The 22,880-nt window shown below is 33.8% G+C and overlaps 1 protein-coding gene across 4 annotated transcripts; it reads left to right on the top strand.

Annotated features, from left to right (window-relative positions):
- Positions 1-13,791: 13,791 nt before the first annotated feature.
- Positions 13,792-22,121, top strand: LOC141666252 (uncharacterized). Of its 4 annotated transcripts, none has more exons than XR_012552192.1 (7): positions 13,792-14,183; positions 17,324-17,411; positions 17,537-17,747; positions 19,067-19,165; positions 19,378-19,533; positions 21,046-21,097; positions 21,600-21,678. XR_012552192.1 is itself a non-coding variant. In XM_074472248.1 (7 exons), the coding sequence occupies exons 1-6, from the start codon at positions 13,904-13,906 to the stop codon at positions 21,728-21,730; spliced, it is 861 nt and encodes a 286-aa protein (XP_074328349.1). In that variant the 5' UTR covers positions 13,793-13,903; the 3' UTR covers positions 21,731-21,747; positions 21,843-22,121. The 4 variants fall into 4 exon arrangements, 3 of the variants coding, with proteins under 3 accessions (XP_074328349.1, XP_074328347.1, XP_074328355.1); XM_074472248.1 differs by lacking the exon at positions 19,378-19,533 and adding an exon at positions 21,843-22,121 and having other exon boundaries at positions 13,793-14,183; positions 21,600-21,747; XM_074472246.1 differs by lacking the exon at positions 19,378-19,533 and adding an exon at positions 21,855-22,121 and having other exon boundaries at positions 13,793-14,183; positions 21,600-21,747.
- The last annotated feature ends 759 nt before the right edge of the window (positions 22,122-22,880 follow it).

Below are 22,880 nucleotides of genomic sequence, written 5' to 3' on the forward strand. Positions count from 1 at the left end.
GAAAGGTTATTGAGCATACCAGGCAAGTACCCCTAACTTCACTTATCGTTCAAGTGACGTGTATTTCGAACATATTATGCAAGTATTTATATCTTTACTTACCATTCAAGTGATATTGACTCTGAACCTTATTCTTTCAATTTTCCATACTATTCTAAGTTCAGAATAGTTAAATGTTTTTACATTTCGCTACAAATTACTCCATACAGTAAAACTTTGGATTGAGATTAGCGAATAACTAATTGTTCTAGTTATTTCGCCATCGATTGTTGAGATAGCTCTGGACCATGAGAAATGGGGAGTTATACAGATAAGGATGTCCTTTGATTCGGCTCTTTTGATCAAAATATTTTATGGATTGGATGAATGCGTAAGTGACCGGGACGGACGGTCCAGCGGAGGGCTATTACTATGTGTTATATGAAATATTATGACACAATTTGTGCCACGGGCAAATATATTGCCTTTTTATTTGAGTACTCATGTTTTGGGGACATGTTTCCATGAATCATGAACCAGTGCTATCACACGGGCTGATCAGCATGTGATAGTACATCCGTCGAAGTTAGATTCCAATCTAAAAATTATCGTTGATAGTTGATAGCTTGTGAAGCTTTTATTATTGATCAAATATTATTGATTTTATCCTGTTGTTCAATTATTATTAGAATGTGGTTTATCATTTCAAGCACATTTTATACTGCTTGCTGAGCATTTCTTTCGCTCATACTTGTTTATCAATCTAATCTTTCAGCTAAGCCAGAGCAGGCTTGAGTTCCAGGTTTGATCCGAAGTCGAGTGCTTATAGATAGTTGGGTGTGTTTTCCAGGTAGACTATTTTGGGACGCTTGAAAAAGTCTAGAGGTTTGTAATAAAATTTGAATAATCTGTAAAACTAATTAGACTTACGGTTTATAATAACAGTTGGTTTGTATTAGTGCATGTATCATACTATAACTGTGATCGATCCAGTGCATGTAAGGGGTCATATTTATTATATTATTCTGCTGTGATTATGTTATTATAAACTATTGGCTAGTGACCCCCAAATCTAGACCCCGGGTTTGGAGGGCGTCGTAGTTCAAATTTTAGACTTCTCGATAATTCAGAACTGAAATAATTTAATTTAATAAAATTATTTCATTAAAATACTTTTAATATAATTTTATGTTGAATTCTTCAATATAAATTAGAATAATTTAGTCCAAAAATAACAAACTGGGTATTTGTACAACATCTTGATAAGTCACTATCTAGTTCTTGATAAGAGTCAAGAAAATGACATCTCGACATGAGATTTCTATAAGTCATGTGACTTCTCTACAAGTATTTTCAACTGTTCATTCTTTCCCTGTCGATAAGTCACATCTCTACCCTATAAATACCCAGACATCTCGACATAACCCCTCTTCACGCTTTCGAGATCTCAATTGACCTAAACACTGCGATTTTTCTCAACTCTCAAACTTTTCGAGCTTTATCACCTTCAAAAACTCTTACCCACCAAAACCCAATCTCTCAAATGGCTATTAACAACATAAGAGCTGTCATCGCCAAGGATGGAACCAACTACCTTGCCTTTGTTGACCCAACTCAGGCACCAGAAAACTTCAAGTTCTTTATGAAGTTTATATCTGACTCGTATCTATCAGGAGCACTAACAGCCAACCTAATGCTTTACTTGGATATTCTTAATGATTTCTGGAACATTGTAGTCATTTACACCAACATTAATGACAATTAAATAGTTTTTATGGTGGTTAATTGCACAATAAGAGGTGTGGCTGTTGAGTTCAATGTAAATGACATCAACAAGGCTCTGGGCATTTCTACTGACAATATGGTTGAAGTACCTACTCATCAGGAATGGGCTGAATTCATGGATTTCATCAATTACAGTGAGAATATTGATTTAGCCAGACTCAACAAGAAGAACTTGAAAAGGAGTGGTCTTTTATTTACTCCACTATCATGGCATTCACATGTAGGAAGACTGGCTATAACAACATATCCAGTGTGGTCCTAAAGCTGGTGTACTCAAAAGCCTACAACAAACATCTGGATGTTGGAAGCTTGATACTTGAGGAGCTAAGCACCAGACTCACCATGCCCTTGGTAAGTAGAGGTAATGAAATTTTCTTCCTAAGGTTTATTATGTCTACTTCAAATCATAAAGTAAATGACATACATTTGCTAGAAGGTATATATATATATATAAATCGAATAGGCATTTGTAAATAAGTGTCCAAAATTCTATTCGGCTCACTAAATACAAAGAATTAGGTAAAGGTAAGTCTAAATATCATTGACTTCATGTTAGAGAAATTTATAACTTACCCTTACCCAATGCCTGACATGAGAAGCAGTGCAATATTTAGTACAACTATGGCCTATGGTCTTGTCGAAGAACATAAACAGGACAACCCACAGGGGCCTACCACAGCTAAAAACTCTTCTTCAAAACCTGTAGAGTCTAGGAAACCAATTGCTTCATCTGCTCAAAAGGATGGAATTAGTAAAAAGAAGAGGAAGCAAACTAACCTAGTAATAGTTAGTGATAATGGAGAGGAAACTAGTGAGGAAGTGTCACCCTTGGTCAAAAAGCCAAAGAAGCGAAATAAAATAGAGTTAACCACTCATATGACCACCTTTGCATCTTCTCAAAAGGATGTAGCTGTAAACATGGGAATTAAACAAATTCTAATGACATTTTCTCAACAAGATGTCCCTATTGAATCAAGCACCTTCCTAATTATAATTTTTAAAGAGCCTACACTCCCTCTTGAGCACTCTCAAGAGGGTCAAAGAAGTAATTTGGCTGGCACACACTTGAGTGAGAGCACATCACTTGAAACTCCCTCTTTTACTCAGGGAATTGCCAAAACTCAACATAAATATCACTAATCTTATCTCCCTAATTTCTTCTTCGTACAATGAAAAGCTTGATCAATCCACTTCTCAAGCTCTACCAAAATTAAGTGACACGGTTCTTGAAACCGTGCTCAACACTCAGACCCAACCTTTAGATGGCGAGATGATACATATTGATGTAGACCTTGATGACACCATCATAAACACATAGGTTTCATCAGTTTTTACTGAAGACCTTGTGGTTCAAGTTTCTAATGCACCTTCATGTGCACAACAGTCTTCACAGACTACAAGGTTTGAGGGTAGTACTCTTGAAGGGGAGCTACTTTAATCCTCTCTAATTCAATTGGAGGTTTCTTTTGAAGAAACAACTCCCCTCAAAACCCTAGCTGAAATTGCCTTGACAATTGAAGCTAGGAGTCCAATTTCCAATGATCCAGCTATTGGGGAGGCAAATACAGTAGCACATTCAAGTTTCAGTTCTTTGCAAGGAACAAGAGTTTGAGGCCATGGTATATTATAGTAACCTGGTCAACTCTCCTCCAATTCATATGGAAGTTCACTTACCAAGTGAACAATACACTGTCAAAACCACAGTTTCAATTGTGAGTTCAACTCTGACTCCAGTCACAAATACCAACACCATCCCATCCACCTCAACCTCCAGCCAACTAAACACAAACCTACCCTCCATATCTACACAACCCTATCAGCTCATCTCATAATGGGTGTAGGATGCTCAAGCTCAACCTATCATCATGAATGACTTTCTTGTAGATCAACATGCATGCCTTTCCAACATCACTCAACAACTACTTATTACTGATATGTCCAATCAAGACTATCAAGCAGTTTTTTTGTCCTACAAGGAAGATGTTGAAGATCAACAGACAAAGATTGTTGATGAAGCTGAACATGATGGTAATATAGATTTTTAGTTGTCAAAGGACTACAACATTAACATGGATGAGGCTTTGGCAAGATTCAGGGAAGAATATGTCATAATTTTGAGTAGCAATGCCAAAGTCCTCACTCCACAAAAAGTATATGATGCCATCATAGAGGTCTATAAAGCACAATTGAAAGATTTCCACTTCATTAGAAATTCCCTTGAGAAGACTCTGGATGGTCATCAAGATCAAATCAAGAATATAGTGAGTGACAGAATTGATAAACTAGTGCCATCTCAAATTGAGATCAAGGATAAATTCAACAAATTTGCTGAGAAGATGGCCACATTCAGTCTTATTGGTGTTGAGACAAGCATAAAAAATCTACAAGAATCATTTCTGGTCGTGCATGAAATTGTCCAAAACCAAATATCAAGCAACAATGACACTAAGGTCAATTCGTATTAACTACATAAGACAAGATATGAACCCTCAGTTTTAATGATGGAGGAAATCAGAAAAGTGGTGTAGGATATATTTGGTACACCTCTCTCTACAACTTCAACAACTACTCATTCCACCACTTCATCTCTTCAAGTTCAAACATTACAAGGTCAAATTAATGAACTATAGACATTTAATGCATCTCTTACATCTCAAGTCTCACAGCTCACTTCTCTTATTGAAAGTCAATAGCAAGACATCAAGTCCCTGATAGACTCCCGGAAATATTTTCAAATGCAAACAAGTGTGTCTTTGGGAGCTATCATGGGTGCTTTGAAGGTCCATCTTCAGGAAACTCCTCAAATAGTAAGGGCCTATATTCCTCATAGTGTCACTTTACCTGCCAACAAGCCTAAGGGGAGATGATGGATCCCAAGCTAAAATCAAGCAGGATGATGCCAACTCAAGATGGCAGCTGAAGGTTTTTGTCTTAACATGGATTTTGGTGATTTTTTTGAAGGCCTGAGAGTCTCACTCAACCTAAATCACTTCACTTACAAAAAGGTTGTGAACAACAATGTCAACTTCCCGAGAGTGGTACTGGTCACAAGACGAAGCTTCAAAGAAAAGAGAATTTGTGGTGAATGTAAATGACTATGGTGTTGATAGGTGCATGCAGGTCTATCTCTTATTTCTACAATCAAGAATAGCCTTATAACTAGATATCTTCATCAACAAAGTAAGAGTGATGAGTCCAGAGGACACGTTTTTTCTACATGAACTAAAATCAGGTCAAATAGGAGCTTTTCCTGAAGCCTATCTAAAACCTAGAAAATGAGTGGCCTATATATGCCCCAACACCAGGAGATGCAAATACTTTCAATTACCAAAATACGGTGTCACGGGAAATAAAAGGCTGGTGATGATAATTGAGACAGAGCTGAAAAAAGAAGAACAAGACTCATGAAGATGTTGAGATGATCAAAATATTTTCCAAGTACTTGAAGAATGCAAACACCAAGCTACCAAAAATCCAGATAAATGAAAAAGATGATGACTTAGATGATGAGTAAAAGAAAGATGAACACAAATCTTTTGGCTCAAATCCAAGTCAATCAAGCAAAGGAAGTGGGAGTCATAAGGGGGCAAAGGGTAGCAAGGATGATCAAAAGAAAGGGAAAAAAGCAGGGAAGAAGAAAGATGGAAAATATGGTAAGAATTCCAAGAAAACACCAATAAACCAAAAATCCAAAACTCTACCAACCTCAACCCAAACTCCTAGACAAACTTAAACTCTAAAGATCCATACCTTAAAGCCTAAATACCTCTACAAACCTACAACCAACTCTCTGCTCAATATACCTATCACAACAACCAAACCTTTTTAAAGAAATTCAATAAACCTCCTTCATTCAAACCTCCAACTAAAACTCATTTCAAGTCTACTGAGAGAAAAGCAAAGAAAAGAGAAGTTGAATCTGATGCTCTTTGGAACTGTTTCAATTAGGATGATTTTCTAACTATCTCAGAAAATATAATAGATGATGGCTACAACAAACAGTTAGCTGAAGAAATAGTCAAAGTCCGTGTAGAATCTTTGGGAGAAGTAAGAATCTACTTTAAGAATGGCATGTTCAACTTGCTCAACAAAAAAGTTATTGAAAATTACTCAATAGTGAAGCTTGAAAGAGTGATCAGTTTGATGAATGATAAGGATGATTTTACCAGGATGAGGAAGGCTGAATTAGCTAGAAGGTCGAAAGAGAGAGATGAAATGCATGCTAGATAAAAGGCTGAGAGGGAAGAAAATGAAATAAAGTATGCTAAGGATATTGAAATGTTTGAGCAAAGGTCCAATTAACCAAAGGATAAAGGGTTGAGTAGAGTTTCTCCTGATGGTGTGTTTCTAAATTTCAAGACTCATAAATTGTCAAGGTACAGAGTAAAATATCTTGACAGTTACTCACTAAATAAATGGATAAGGCTAGTGGAAGCTCTAAGAGAAACTAAAACTATTGAAGAACTTGAGCGTCTTGTCAAACTCATGGATCTGATTATAGAACAACCAGGGTATGAGAAATTTAGATAATTCTGTAATGTCAATTCTGAATGTAATTGCAAGGATGTATAAAATCTGTACTTTGTCAATTTGTCAGTTTTTAATTTAATTTTAGCTTGGGGTTAGTCTTGTTACCAAGCATAAATTTATGACAAGTAATCTTCTCACGAATTGGGGAAGATTGTTGTGCAAGACATGCATGTACATAACATGACTAAGTCACTATGACAATTATAAGAATTATTTGTATGATAATCTAATTGTATTTTATACTTGTATTTCTCGAGTCTATAAAAATGCTAAGGAGATTAGACTAGAAGATTTTTCTATGAACAACCATCAAGCTAAGAAATAAACTCTGGAAGAAGATCAGTTCTGATCATGCCTCCGAGAGAAATGTAGCAGCTTGTAGTTGAATAATTTTATTCCTGGAATAATGCTCTAAGTCAGATATCGACAAGTCACAGATCAGGGAGTATAGAGATGTATGTCGAGAAGTCAAAATGACTTGTAGAGAAGTCCAAAAAGATATCTACAAGTCAATATACTTGTAGAGAATTAGAGATATCGACAAGTCAAAAGTCCATGTAGAGAACTGGAGATATTGACAAGTCAAAATCTACTTGTAGAGAACTAGAGATATCGACAAGTCAAAATCTATGTAGAGAACTGGAGATATCAACAAGCTATTCAACTTGTAGAGAACTAGAGATCTCGACAAGTTATAATACTTATCAAGAAGTAGAGATATTTATAAGTTATTTTACATATCGATATGTGACTTCTCTTCACAATAAAAGAGATCTCGACAACAACTTCAAAATTCAGAATATAAATAACTTGAAGATCCAAGATTATCAGTTAACAAAAAATTCTATCACTGAATTGGAAAGACTACATATGCAGCTGGAAGAATGCAAGATTAAGGGCCAAGATAAACTGGACAAAAGAGGGTCACATACCTAGTATATTCTACACAGATATGTTGCACTAGAAATGGAAACAGACAAATGAGCTTTAGAAATTGAGTTAGTTTATTTTAGTGCTAGTTTTGTAAATCGTGCATATTGATCTATAAAATAAGTCACGGATCCTTTGTTTAGATGTAACAAAAATATCTAGAAAATCTTGTATTCTCTAAAGAGAAGTAGCTGAGTTCTTATTTTCGAGAACACGGATTTATAGCACAAACAAATTTGATTTAATACAAATCAAGTGAGTTTTTGATAAATTACGTGTGTCTTTATATGTAGTCTTTTATCACTGCAAATTCATCTAGCTGTCAAGTTACAAAAGCTATAAATGAAGAAAAAACACATTCACCCACTTTGTGTTACACTTCATACCTAACAAACCTCAAAAAGTGATTTCGTCTTCCGTTTGCATTAATTTTTTTTATAAAAGGAAAACACAATCTTGATTAACGATTTTCTCTTTCATAATTTGAAAAAATCAAAACGGTGCTTCAAACCTTGTATTGATTGGCTAAAAAACATAACTTCGAGTAAACGCTACTTTCAAATTTGTTGTTTTGAAAAAAGCAATTTGAAGGTTGGTATTACGTTTTTTTTGTTTTTTTTTTACTTTTTTCTTTACCCAAAATATGCTAGATAATGTGGTGTTTTCAAGTATAAAATATATTCTAAGATGTGTTTTGTTCGTATTTTATTCATATATATAGATATTAAATAAATTTAAAATCCAAATAGAGAACTAGTAAGTTTTAAAATATTAAAAATGTTTAATAATTGGAATTTGGTTTCTAGGGTATAATAAATTATAGTTTAAGTTCTAGCCATAAATCCTAAACACTAATTCGTTATGTTATTTATTTATTTCTTACGTAAACATTTCTAAACCCAAATAGGGAGTTGTTGAACCCTAAATTACTAAATATTGTTAAATTAGGGTCCACACTTGAATTTTAAAAATTAAATAAAAATTTTAATATTTTTGAAACCCTATAAAAATATTAAATACTAATTTAAAATGAATAAAAAAATATTTTTAGATTATGTTTTATTGTTAAAAATGTAACATAAATTGTTGCTTAAGGGGCCTAAAATGCGACTTAATTTTGTAATAAATTAAAAAAAAAAAAGAAATTGTTGTAAACGGAAGACGCAATGCAGTTTTCCTAATACATAAAAACGTGAATCCGGGTTAGGTTATAGAGTGACTTGAAGAACATAATTTCAGAAAGTGACATTAAGGTTCATTTGTATCAAAATAATGACATTTGGGCCTTTTTTCTAGTTGTTAATGTATTTTAACTATATTAGTTTGAGGTTCGATTCCTGACATCTCCAATAATTTTGGTTTTAAAAAAACCCTGGTTACACAAATAAGATTTAATATGACTGTTTTTCATAAAACTATTATTAAGAGTTTAATATATTTTTTTATTAATTGAAAATATATCATAAAAGATATTAACTTGTAATAACATACATTTTATGACCTTTTTAGTCATAATTTATTATTTGTAAACATAGAATATAAACTCTAAATATAATATGTTGTTGATAAGATTTAAAATTTAAACCTCTATAGATAGTTTAGGCAATAAATATTGAAAATAAATAAATGATATGAATATTTAACTATAATATGATATTACCGAGATTCGAACTATAAACTTATGTAAAATGCAAATACTATTTCATTATTGTATCCAACGGTTCTTATCTACCTCGAGTTAGGGTTGTTTATTTATAATACAGTACCGAATAACCAACTAATAACAACTAATAAATAAAGATATATAAATTGAATCAATGATAGACAAGTATAAGAGATTGTATCGTAATAAAACACATATTAAGCTAATATAATTGGGAAAAAAGAACATGAGATGATGAACCTGGTATGATATGCGAGCGATAGGGTATGGGTGTTGTTAAATGTACAGAGAAAGTTGTGTATCAAACGAATTGATATAATAGTACTATGAACCGGAGATTCAAATTGATGTTGGGTCCTATTTAATTAATCTAATGCTCAACATGAGAGTCGCCCGCCCTAGCTTCACCTATCCCTAGCCGCCCTACCTTCTTTTTCACCCTTTCTACCCATCTCTATCTCCATATTCATCTTCATCTTCTCTTTTTATTCACCTTTTCTTTAATAAAATCGAGATTTGTTTTACAAAACTCGAAAAATCCATTACAGTTTTTCACTTTAGTTTTCATATCTACTAAGGTAAGAGTTTGGATTTTATAATAAAATTCAGTTTTTGGATTCAAAATCTATGGTCTAACAACATATTATAATTTGGTGTTATTCCGAGATTTTTGAATTTTGGATTTTTTCATATTATTCTGTTTAAGTTATTATTTGTGTGTTTGGTTGTCTCGCTTTATGCGATGTGTCTCGCTCTGTGCGATGTGGTGGTTGTGTTGAAAATGAATTGGATGGTGTATTGGAAGATCTGGATATCTCGCATGAACAACACTTTCGGCAGGTCTATAGCTGGTGTCCGGCAGGTAGATAGCTGGGGTGCGTTTGGAACGGTGGTGAAAATCACATGTGCTCACCTCTCACAAAAAATATTTGTTCATAACATGAGGCCTCTAAACTCAGTTGTTGCAATTGAGTCCTCTGAACATTGCAATACCAATCGAATTAATGTGAGTGTTAATTGTGAAGCTACTGTTATCGGGGGAGATGCGTGTTGTATTGTCCGGAAAACCATTACCTTCATTTTTAATTTTTAGAATATTTGTATTCAGTTTGTTAAGCAATCCGGAAATAAAATGGCTAATTATTTAGCTCTATTTGTTTTTCAACCTGGTTGCATGATCAGTTGGGGGTTTGTCCCGGTTGAATCTCTTTCAAGTCATTAATGAAATCTGCTTTGAATTTGGCAAAAAAAAATTCCAATGCTCAACTTCAATTAATTAATTTAAAATATAATTTTATTTATAAGAATTCTTAAGCAAATATTTTTAAGTAAATTTAGCGTGTACAAAAAAACTGGTAACGTACCAAAATTTTTAATATTTCGTCTCATTTCATATTTTTTAAGAAAATTGATAAAAACACGAGTAAAGTGTACTTGATACAGTATGTACATGAACTTTGACGATAACATCGGTTGAAATATCATTGTTCTAAAATCACCAATTGCAGTATAGTGAAATTGTATTTTCGTTATATATTAATGTGTTCCGTTAAATCCTTGGTGTATACAGATAATCAAGGACTTCTTCGTCTATTTAATTAGCATTGTATGGGTTTATATATTTTTGAAATGACAAAACAAAACAGAAAATACAAAAAAATATCTTGAGAACTCGAATATAAATTCAAAATAAAAAATGACTTAATGGCATAAAGATGGTCTGAATTATAATATTTTTGCACAAAAATGACTAATATATAATAATAGCCACTTGCATGGCTTAACTTTAATTTTTTTAACATTTGCATTCCGTTAATTCTCTCCGACGGACGTTAAAATTATAGGGGTAGTTTTGGAAAAACATATTCAAACACTTTTTTTTTGCTAATTAATTACACACGCACACGTCCGGACTGTAAGAGGTACAAGAGCTCAACCACCGCACCAATACCTTGTTCGCAACATATTCAAACACTTACTTAGATTAATATGGTATACAGACGACACTAGACACTCTGATAGATATTATTTAAATGAAAAGGATAAGCAAAAAATATACCTTATTTGGCAAGATGAGTTTAACGTTCCAAATAGTGAAGAGCTTACTTGAATGAAGGAAGAGAACTCCAAACTGCAAGCTCAGCTAGATGAACCAAGGAAAGCTATCAGCGAGGTAGAGAGAGGTACTCCTCTTAAACTTTCTGGCAACTATTTCCTAGAAACTAAGTTTAAGGTGTAATTATATAATTTATGTGCTTTTGGCCTTTTACAGATATTAAATTCCTGCAGTCTAATCTAACTGTTGAAGAGATACATGGAAAAGAGATGAAACTTCGTTTCTACGAATATTTGCATACATGATTCACACTAATACTTATTCACTTAAGTCTTCGTAGCAAAACATTCAAACATACCTTTTTGATTTGTATAAGGTAAGCAATATAGAAGAGAAATTGACCATATTATGTGAAGGTATCACTCTAGTAAATCTTGAGGAGCGAAAAATATTATATTTAAGTACCAATAAGTCAGTGGAGAAAGCGCAAGAGAATGTTTAAAGATGTTTGGGATTCTATAACAGAGAACTCGCCTAATAATCTTAAAAAATTCAAGGTATTCTATCAGTTATCACCTTTTCTGTTGAATAAAACATTGTGGTTGTTGTTTTACTTTTTTTAATAATCTGGTTGGCTATATATTTCAGGAAGAACTTAAAATTGTATATGTTCAAAATGTTGGTGTGAGTTTACGGTCCTTGTCTGATCTAATGCCACAAGGAACAAAACGTGCTAGGGGCAGTATATTCCCTCCGTCCCTAAAAACGTTTTCTATTTTTGTTGGACACGTTTGCCAATGCACACTTTTGATTGTTAATATCTTTAATTTCGTATAGTATTAAATATAAAAATTTCATTGTATTAAAGTACTCATAAATATGAATTCAACAAGATCACTAATGACTATATTTGATCTTATAGATTAGATGTAAATTAATAGTCAATCGCTTGCCATGAATAGTGTCAGAAGTCAAAATAGGAAACGTATAACGGGACGGAGGGAGTAATATGCATGGAATTACACTTATTTATAAATTATTAGTAATTTTTTCCTTCCACAGGCATATCAGATTTATGTATACAATTGTATATACAAGTCAGACCGTATAAAATTAGCTGTTTTGAATAAGACTTTTCCAAAATTATCCATGCAGTTATAACGTCTGTTAAAGAAAATTAACGAAATGCAACTGCGTATATTAAAAAATTAAAGTCAAACCATATGAGTTGCTACTATTATATAGATCATTTTTCTGCAAAAAAAATTTAGTTGAGTCCACCTTCCTGCATTCAAGTCATAAAATATTGGGAATTCGACAAATATACCAACTTTTAGATATTTATTTGCAACTTTACTACCTTACTTAAAATCTTGCAAATTTACTATCTTTTTAAACATACAAACAATTAAATTGCAAAAATACCATCTCCCCTCCTCCAATAAATAAGAAATTACTAACTTTGCAGAATTAAGATTAGATATAGAGTAATACACACACAATTATCTTCAATCTGGCACACTCCCGCCGCCATGAGCGTCTCATTCTCTCTACTCTAATTCTTCTCCCAACCAATCTCTCTCATCTCTCTCCCACTCTCTTCTCTCTACACTCACCGATTCTACCTAACCCTTCCTCTCCCCAACCTCCGTACGCAACCGCCTCTCTCAATTCGAACTTTCTACAAGTTCCCGAAGCCTCTCTTCGCCCTAGACTCTTAGCTCTCCGACGCCGCCGCCGCCGACGATGACGAGGCGTAGTTGTAATTAGTGAACTATGTGAATTGATTATTTTGTAATTATGTAATTCGGTTAGTTGTAATTAGTGGAATTGGGATGAAGCAAAAAATGTAATTAGGTAAAAATGTCTGTACACTCTCTCACACTTTATTGCAGGTAATTTACGTTGTGAGAATTGATTGATTAATTGGTGAGGATCGAGTTCGGATGTATACAATTACAATGAAGCGAAAATGTAATTAGTGTAATTGGGTGATGATGGGGAGTGGTGGTGGTTGGAGGGGGCTTTGTTGAGTTAGTGATGAGTGGGTTTGATTATTTTTAGTTGATTTTAGGGTTGATATTGGTTGTATTTGTGGTTGCTGGCCCCGTTGGGGAACTGTAACCTGTTGATATGGTGGTAGTCGCGATGGGTATGGAGGTGGGTATCATGAATGTGGTAGCGGTGGTGGCAGCTATGGAGGTGGGTGTTTTAAGTTGCAGGTTGCTTTGGTTGCTGACCCTGTAGGGGCACTGCAACCTGTTATGCAACCACTCATGTAAGTTTCAATAGTGATTGCTTTTGGTTGAAATATGGTTACAGAAGTTACAAACTGTATTATTAATTTTGATTACATTAAGTTACATATAGTTGCATCCAATTGTATCTAGATGCAACTGCCCCTGCGGGGCCAATATAAAAAAGTTGTACAACATATCAGGTAGCTCAAATTGTTCTAGGAAGTGGCCATAGTGGATATTATACACTTTGTAATGGAGAAGGCTAGTGGCAAGTCTTTGGATATTGTGGTTTCTAGTTTGTTGTTTTAGTTATTTTTTAGGTTGCAATGTTTGGCCCCGCAGTGGTATTTATTTTTCTGCCTTACAACCGGTTGCAACTTATTATGCAAATAAATATAATTTTCAAAAGATTTTTTCAAAGTTACATTTCTAGTTGCATATATGGTTGCTAACAGTTGCAGATATGGTTGCATATGTAACCGCCGTATTTTTACAAATATTTTTTAGAACATAATATTTTTGTAATTTATTTTAAAAAATGACAGTATTTTTACAAAAATTCTTTTAAACTTGGTTATTTATGAAAAAAACCCTAAAATATTAAAAATACAAACTCCAAATCGAAATCGGCAATAAATTTTGCCGCTCTCAACTCTTTTAGTTTTTTAATCACTCAACCTCTGGGCTCCCTCACCGATTGACCCAACCAATCGAGTAAAAATGATCCGACAATACATCAGTTCTCCGTTAATTAGACACAGAAAAGTGACCACAAACCCTAGTAATAGCCTCAATTTAGAGAGACAGCCTGTAAATGAAACCCTAGGTGTTGATATTGAAAGCTCCGGTTCGAATTCGAGTGATAATCAAGTTGAAGTCGTGGTTGTGAAGGAGAGAGTTGGAGAGAATCGTGATAGTCCTCCTAGTGATGATGTTTGTCCTATTTGCTTTGGGGAGTTTACGGTCCCGGTTAAGACAAATTGCGGTCACTGGTTTTGCGGTACTGTTTCGGTATCTTATGTTTCGAGTTTTTGTTTTTTTATTTGTTTCGCGTTCGGAAATGTGTGTGTTGAAATTTGTTAGGTATATACGTGTTTTACTGTGAGTTTTAATTGGAAATGAAATGTTTGCGGACTCTGTGTTTAGGGAGTAAGAGACGTAGAATTAGGAATTGAGATATTGTTATGGTAAAAAATTAGTACCATTGCTAACTAAATTAGTTAGGTATATGTGTGATTTACAGTGAGTTTTACTTGAAAATGAATTGTTTGTGGACTCTATTTTTAGGGAGTAAGAGATGCAGAATTAGGAATTCAGATATTGTTAAGGTAAAAAATTAGTACTGTTGCTAAATATTGTCAAAGTGGTAGAGGTAGAAGATCGGAAAGACGAGGACTAATATTTACAGTGTTACTCGGGAAATTCAGTATTTTCTTTTGATGAGTAAGAGATGTCGCAAATGTAAAAAATTACTGCTACTTTTATTTGTTGATAAGAAGGAAGAAGGGTGGAATATAAAAAAGGATTTGTAATCAACTAAATGTAGTGTTACAAACCTGTACATACAAGAGCTACCATGATATGTGAACTATGTTTCTGCAAGGAAGCAAGAGAGTTTCATGATCACAGGAAGACCAATTTAAGTTAGCAAGATGAAATCCGTGGCAATCTCGACTGAAGTTACTATGCAAGAACCAGAGTTACGATTTTTGCCATTTACGGTTATAGAGTGTTGATATATTGAAATGTTGAGCATATTCTAACCGAATGTAGATTCCGATGAATGAATATCATTTATGTTATTCATTTGTAGTTCAGTATTGGCATTTGATATGTTAATATAAAAGTTGAAGTTATTGAAATTACATCCACCTAGCCAGTTATAAGTTGAGACTCTTTCCGTTTTTGATTGGGTAAAAACCGTCGTTATGATTCTGATCAGGATACAAAATAATTCATACACCTTACAGCTTACTTCCGAGCTATAAAGTAAGCTAGTAAATGATAAAAAAGAATCAAACACAACAAATGAGGGGACATAGAGAATCATGTTAATAAGGTTAAACGCTTGATGTCTATACAGATAAACTCTAATTACAAGATAAACTCTAATTACAAGATTTGACCACATAAACCCTAATTTGAAGCTTGAATATTACAAACTTCAACTTAATATATGTAAATTGGAAAAGATGATATATTATAAATCATCGATAAGAATGGAAGGCCAGTTACCAATCGATGAAATGAAACACCAAATACCAATCGATGAGAAACCCTGTTTTGCAGTAGTTTTTCGAAATCTTTTCTTTGTTTTTAGATTATTATGTTGATTTTATTGTTTTTTGAATTGTTTCCGTTTCGAAATTGTGTTTGTTGAAATAATTTGAAAATGCAAATACCATGAGTTTTACTCAGAAATGAAATGTTTATGGGCGGTGAGTTTTCTTTTAGGGGTTAGTGACGTACAAGTACAAGTAGGAATTGTGATACGGTAAAGGTAAATTAGTGTCGATGCTTATTTATTGTTAGAATGGAAAAGCCGAAAAATGGAAAGACTAGGCTAATAGTTATAGTGTTACTAGACGTTCGAAGGGCAATGAGCTTGTTTTGACGAGTAAGAGATCGAAGTTAAAAAAATTACTCCCTACAGTTAAACCTTGATGAAGTAATAATCGATATAGTAATAACCTCGCTAAAATAATATTTTTCTCCGGTCCCAACATAATGGACACAATGTATTTTTACTCCCGGTAAAGTAATAAACTCGCTAAAGTAATATTTTTTTTTTGGTTCCGACCCTACTACTTTAAAGAGGTTTAACTTCTTGATTACTTATTTGGAGATTTGGTTTTAGATTGAGTTTTATTGTAGATTAAATTTTAAAAATGAATAATTTTAATCCGAAAATTTATATATTATCTAATATATATATATATATATGTAAATCTAAGAAGCAGGGGTGTGGCACCCCACCGAAGAACTGCGCACTAATATACGTCGGGGGTTCGGGTGCGCGCGGGGGTGCGGCTGGATACGCACGGGGTGCGCCACGCGGCGTGTCCCCGTATTTTGCATATCGGATTCATTGGGGTACGGGAAGGGGGTGTGGGAAGGGCAGAAACTGTAATTTTTTTCGCTGACTTTTAATCATAATAGAGCCTACGGATTTTATAGCACTAGATTGGGAACCCTAATATGAAGTCTGAGAGCAGTGAGAGCGAATGATTGAAGCGACCTAATCATTCCAGGCGTTTGCCGCCGATCTAAATTGGTTTTGGACTTTGGTGAAGTTTGTGTGTATTGTATGTATACATATGACATGGGCTTGGTATGATATAGGCTTGGGTTAATTGACTGTTGAAAAGAAAGAAACAGATTAGGTCTGTTGGTTTAGTTAATAGACTACTTAATTTATTTTTTTACCTTCTTTAACTGTAATTGTTCATTAATTTTACTAATTTACTTATTAATTATTATTAATACTACAATTTGTTAAGTGCTGCACATGTGCTAGTTTGTTAAATATTTTATGTCGTTACCTTAAAAATGTAAAAATTGTTATCAGTTTTTAGTTTTTTATTATTTCAACTCCAACCAAAATAATTTAAGTTATTAGTTGTTGTCATGTACTCATAATTTATATAATAAAATTTAATTTATAAAAATATAAAAATAATAATATGTAATTCTTCATTTCAAGAATTTACATCTACGAAGCAAGGGTGCGGGTACGGCGGTGCGGGGATACGAAAATTCGGCAAATTTAAAAATATGGGGATTCGGGTGCGGGGGGATAGGGCAAATATTAAAAAAATATATTTCATATAATTTAAATATTACAAACAGTGTATATACATATATGATCCAGGAGTTGCATTTTTATTAACAATGCAGTCAAATAATATAGATTACATGGTTGGAGTAAAACCACTTTTTGGTTACCTAATCATTGTTTCACTATATGTAAGGTAACAACTGTAGGAAATTGGGTTGAAGATGCTTTAAGAGAAGTAAACGTATGGATTTTAATATCATAAAGGTAGAAACATAATGTGTTACAGTTTATCAAAACTGAAGAGGCACAAGATAAATTTTAGTTACTTGTTTTAAAATATTTATCTGTGTCTATTCATGTAGGAAAAATCCGGACCCCCTCCCTACCTCGCTCACTCCTCCCCGCACCAAAAAAAATGTTCTGGATCCGTCACTGCTTCTTGTCCCTATAGTAGTATTTCAGTTTTTCCCTGAGTTTCGTCTGTTACAAATAGCATTATGAGCTTCCTAGGATTTCTTTTCTGCAAGACCCATTTCCTATAAGATATTGTTATTACATTCTAACCTGTTGTTTAGTTATCACTGCATAGGTAGTTGCTTTTTGCAACTCTGGAATCATAAACCATCATTGAGGAAATGCAAATGTCCCATGTGCTCTCAGCTCATTAGCAAGTTGACACCTGAAGCATGTTTATTGAATCGGCATGAGAAGGAAGTGCGTGATGTCTTAAAAAATGTCCACAAGTATAATTGCCTTTTTCAAGGTGGTTTTCGCGGTTTTGTGCAGGTAGAATTGAACATCTCAATAAATTGTTGTGGGATTGCTGAATTACTGATTTGAAAACCTCCTCTCTCTCGTTTCTTGTCTCTACCTTGCTACTTTTCAGTTTATTTGATTGGCTGCCTATTTTTTTCTTTTGAAATTTTTTTATGCTTATCAGTGACGATTGTCTGTCCTCAGTTTCATGCATGCTTTTATTATTGGTTAATCTGCTTTGCAATATTTTATAGGAAGCACCTTAAGATCTCTATTGACATTCAATACTTTTCTTGCCATACTTAGCTCTTGAAGGAGTGCCTTCAAAATTTGTCTTGAATTATAAGATCTCATTATGATGTAGTTTGTATCTCTGGATTAGAATACGAAATAATCTTACGATTTATTCAAAGAACATATTTGTTACTATGTTATATTTGTCTTTCAATACTTTAAATACTTTTTACCAACTCAAATAAGAGGAACAAATGATTACATTGTACCAGTTCAAGGCCCTCCAAGCAGTTTGCATATGCATTACTGTTGAGCCCAAACCTTTATTAAGTATTAACAGTCGGATTTTTATTGTTGTTAACTTATGGCTACGTTCTGTTTATCGAGGAGCAATGACCTTGTAAGACAACGTGATGTAGGACAGGGTAAACAAGGGGATATGGGCCTATCTCCGCAGAGAATCAGCAAGGAACACACAATAATCTGTTGATTTAATTCATAATTAAACTCTATTCAATAAAAAGATATTACAAATGTTTATATAGAACTCCTAAGGCTTGGTGAACAATTAACTTGGGGACTAAGTAAAATCAACGATAAAAGGAAACAAATCCTTTTAATAATAAGTAATACCTATTAATTATCTACTATATATATATACTCTATAATATCCTAACTAGATAATATAGCTACTAAATAAGAACATACTTATATCTAAATAATATCATAAAGTATATTACAACTAATTTAAATTTATCAGTCATGGTCATGGTCAAGTCACACATAGATAGAAGTGAAAGCTCGGTTGCTGCTGACTAATAATCAAATAAACACAAATATTTGGGAGTTAAGATATCCTGTAAAAACTTGCTATAATATGGTCAGTATTATGATATGTTCTGATAGCTCGAAAGGAGAATTTTAAACCTGGCATTTACTTTTTTATTGTGTATTTTGAAAATTTTAATTGTTGGTGTTGTTCGTCCGGCATTCATCTGAAAAGTATAGGCTTTGTAATGCAAGGTTAAAAAATCTGCTTTAAAAGAATTGAAATCACCTCATGAAATTTGAGTACTGTTTCCTTGAATGTAATTTTTTTTTCTATTTTGCTGCAGAATGTCTTTTCATTGCCACTTCTAAGCAAAAGACTTTTCCAAGGGCTGATGGATCCTGATAGATTTAGACTTAACTATGAGACTGCACGCTGCATTGGTGTAAGTAAGATTATTTAAAAAAAGAGAGTACTGAACTGTTTTTTGCTGCTCTGTTATAGTTTAGTTGTTTTCATTTAGTGAGAACTCAGGCCTGCTATTTTTGTTAATCATTTCTTGCTATCAACTAATGTATCCTACCTACATTTAATAATCATAAGTAATTGGTTCAGCTAATAATTTGCTCTAAGAGTAAAATTCTCCTACCAAAGCAGGGAATTTTGGAAAGATTATATGCAAGTTAATGATGCACTTTCCTTGGAAGTCCTGATCAGTAGCAGGGTCGAGGAGTGAAAGTACTTTTAACACAAAATTCTGGAAACACGTGGAGTTGTAAGCGTAGATGATAGATTCTGGTTTTTCATATGAAGGTTTGGAAGTTTGGTTAATGTTAGAACTGTGACAAATTTAGATTTCGAATAAATCTCATAATTTATAAATTCAGAAAGTGTGGTCAAGATTATCGGAATCTTACTCATTTTTATACACAATTTCTAGGCGACTATCACATTTGCTGTTATATTAATTACTGTAGCAATGTAATATAAGATATACTTTCACATTATTTTATCAAGAAATAAAGCAGAGTATTAATCCACAGGCCCACAGAACAATATCCTGAAAGAATCATACCTAAGTTATCTTAAAGTGTTTAGTTCATCATGGTTGTTCTGTGGGTTTTAAATACGACTAAATTGATCTCAATTGACACCTCGATTTTCTCGAGTATGTTTATCGATGCAACCATGTAACAGTTATCTGATACATTAAGTAGATGTAAGTTAGAGATATTATGAGATCCATCTGACAACTCCGTCAAATCCCCTGGAAACTTGATCAGATGACCTGGTCAGGGTTTTCGGGATCTGGCTCTTGAACTAGTATGTCGCTCATGGCTCAACTTCCTAGCCCAACTATGAATAAGCATTTTCATTGATCGCTCTCAGGCAACAGGTTGGGTTCTTCTAGTTTGCCAGGCTTACCTCCTTTGAGATGGCGACTCTTGGCTGATATAGTAGGGTTAAATCTTATAAAGACACTTATATCCGCATATTTTGATGTCAGAGAGGGTGTTTTACAGTTTTGGTGCATCTTATGTTCAGATGGTTTCAGTAATGCTGAGATGATATTTAGGGCTCGAAACATGTATACTGTTTATTTTGATGAATCTTGTGCATAGTCTGTGAAGGGGCTTGTTTGTTGAACCGTTTATATCAAATTCTGGAATCCCCCAAGTAGCGTTTCTTTATCACCATTATATGGGTGCCCATGTTCTCCCTTCAACCCTAATTGCATGATCTTTGGGGAAATGGGGTGAGGTTATGTCTGTCCATGTTTAGCGTAGCAGTCAAGTTCAAGATTATTCATTAAGATTTTAAATCAAGCTTCCTTTTCTAAATCCAACTTTGAGTATCTTTGGTATATACTGGTATGTCATCACTTGTTGGCCCTCACAATAAAAACTGTTACTGCAAGTAAGGCAGTTTAAGGCAATGGAAGTTCCAAACAGAAAGGAAACAACTTTGGAAGCATGTTTTACACATGTACCAGTATATTAGGGAGGAAAATCCGTAGCTTGTTTATATTTTAATTAAGTGAAGATGTGTGCCTCATGTTCATGATTGATTGCTTGATTGTTCTTACCTGGTTTTTATTACTGACCTGAAATTCCTGATACTGATCTGAGAGTCCATGCTAAAATCATATAGATGTCTTGTCTGATCAATGATGTATGGTTAAAGCAAATGTAGTGAAGTATTGGATCTGTGTAATCCATTAGTAACCCACATTATTTGCTGTGAATTCTATAGTGTTCTACTTCTATAATCAGTTAATCTTACATAATTTTTCTTTACATGTTATCCTCTTCCTTTTTGTATCAGGTAATGATAGGCTTAATGTATCAAATTAGCCCATTTGACTTCCTCCCAACAGGTCCTTTTCTTTCTCTTCTATTTTATTTCTAAATAATATGCTCCTTCCGATTCCATATCCAGAGTCGACTAGAAGTTGAACATGTTATGGTTTAGAATTGATGTATTTCACTTAATCTAGTGTTATAGAAAAGAACACGCCAAGCAGTAAGTAGTTTTGTTTAAAATTCACAGTGCATGTTGCAATATAAAACAAGTAAACAAAACTGTGGAACCAGAGTAAGATAATTATCCTGAAAAAGGTCAATAAAGTTGAAATGAAATCGAAACACTGCCAGGATGGCATAAAGATTAAATACAACCATCACTTCAGTAAATTTAGAACTAGGAAATTGGGTATGTGATAATTATTTTTATGATTGTGAAATATATGACGGCATAATTTGAAGTCATGCTGTAGAAATCTTTTGCTTGCCTTCTCATAGTAACTCTCACTTCAATGCTCACAATGTGCTTTCAATTTTGGTTAGTAATTTACAATTCTTTTGATCATTAATCTGCAGAACATCATGTGGCTCAAAGTTTCTTCGAGCTTTGTGCCACGAGTCTTGTGTTTCTCTTCTGTTTAGTAGGAATCTGTCGCAGAGCACTCCTTGTCCGCCGTACAAGGCGCATGGCTGCTGCTTTCAATTAATCTTTCCAGCAAATTGGGTTAGGTTCCTCTTTCCTATATTTTAATTCCTAAAATAATTTTAGCTCTTGCAACTTTTTCTGACACCATACATGGATGCTTCGATCTTAACTAGTTGATCGAACAGGTTATAACACCTTCTATTGCCGCCATTGCTCAACAGCTGACTATTGGTGAAAGCTCATGTTGATGATTTAATTTGGTATCTTAGGTATTGTATATGTTGTATTGCTTATGATTCCTCTTGTACAACTTAGATGACGAATGTTATAACATATTCCTACACTATCTTAGGATTATTAATGAGGCATTAGCATGTACTTGTGTTGCATGCATTTGAAGATTTATGTTAGCTTCAAAGATTTGTATAGAGATTCTAATATTCTTTGAAACATGTTGGTGATATCTGGCATGGAGCTACATATATTTTGCATATATGATAATATTAACCGTGGGCAACATATACTCAAATTATCAAATATATAGTATATTCTGTGGTATTCTTTAAGCGACAGATCCTGAATGGCACAATTTGATTGATTATTAAATGATTTTGATTGTTTTTTGGCAAAATGATGTATATAGTTTTAAATCCAATATATCACTCTTTACAAAAATATGCAAATTTTTACTCAGTAATATCTATGGGTTGAGACTTCTGCGAGAACAAGGTATTTTCTAGTTGTGTTACCAGACCTTAAAATTGTTATAAGAAGTGAGCACAATATCTCAACTGCATTTCCGAGAAATAAAGTAAAAAAGGGGAGAGCTGAATATCGTCAAGCTAGACTATGGAGCCAGAAGGCTGGAACAATTTGGTGTCGACTGTGTTGCCGCAGTTTGCGACTAGGTAACAATTTGGTGTCGACTTTGTTGCCGCAGTTTGCGACTAGGTAAAGTGCAAAACCAAAATTCTTCATATAGAATCTATGAGCATCAAAACTAGCTCTTTTAAATGTGAGCTACTTTCTGATCCACTGTTTGGATCCTGCCCAGTTGCAACTACTAAATGTAATGCAAACTGCATAGAGTACATGGGGTAATACCATCAACGAGATGGATTCACGCCAGCGGTATGATGACAAGGGCAATGTCTATACAGGGGAGACATTCAATTAAGCACTTGAACATATTTGTAAACACTACATTTGCA

The sequence above is a fragment of the Apium graveolens genome, chromosome 1, assembly GCF_009905375.1.
Source record: "Apium graveolens cultivar Ventura chromosome 1, ASM990537v1, whole genome shotgun sequence".
In the NCBI taxonomy this organism is placed as follows: domain Eukaryota; kingdom Viridiplantae; phylum Streptophyta; class Magnoliopsida; order Apiales; family Apiaceae; genus Apium; species Apium graveolens.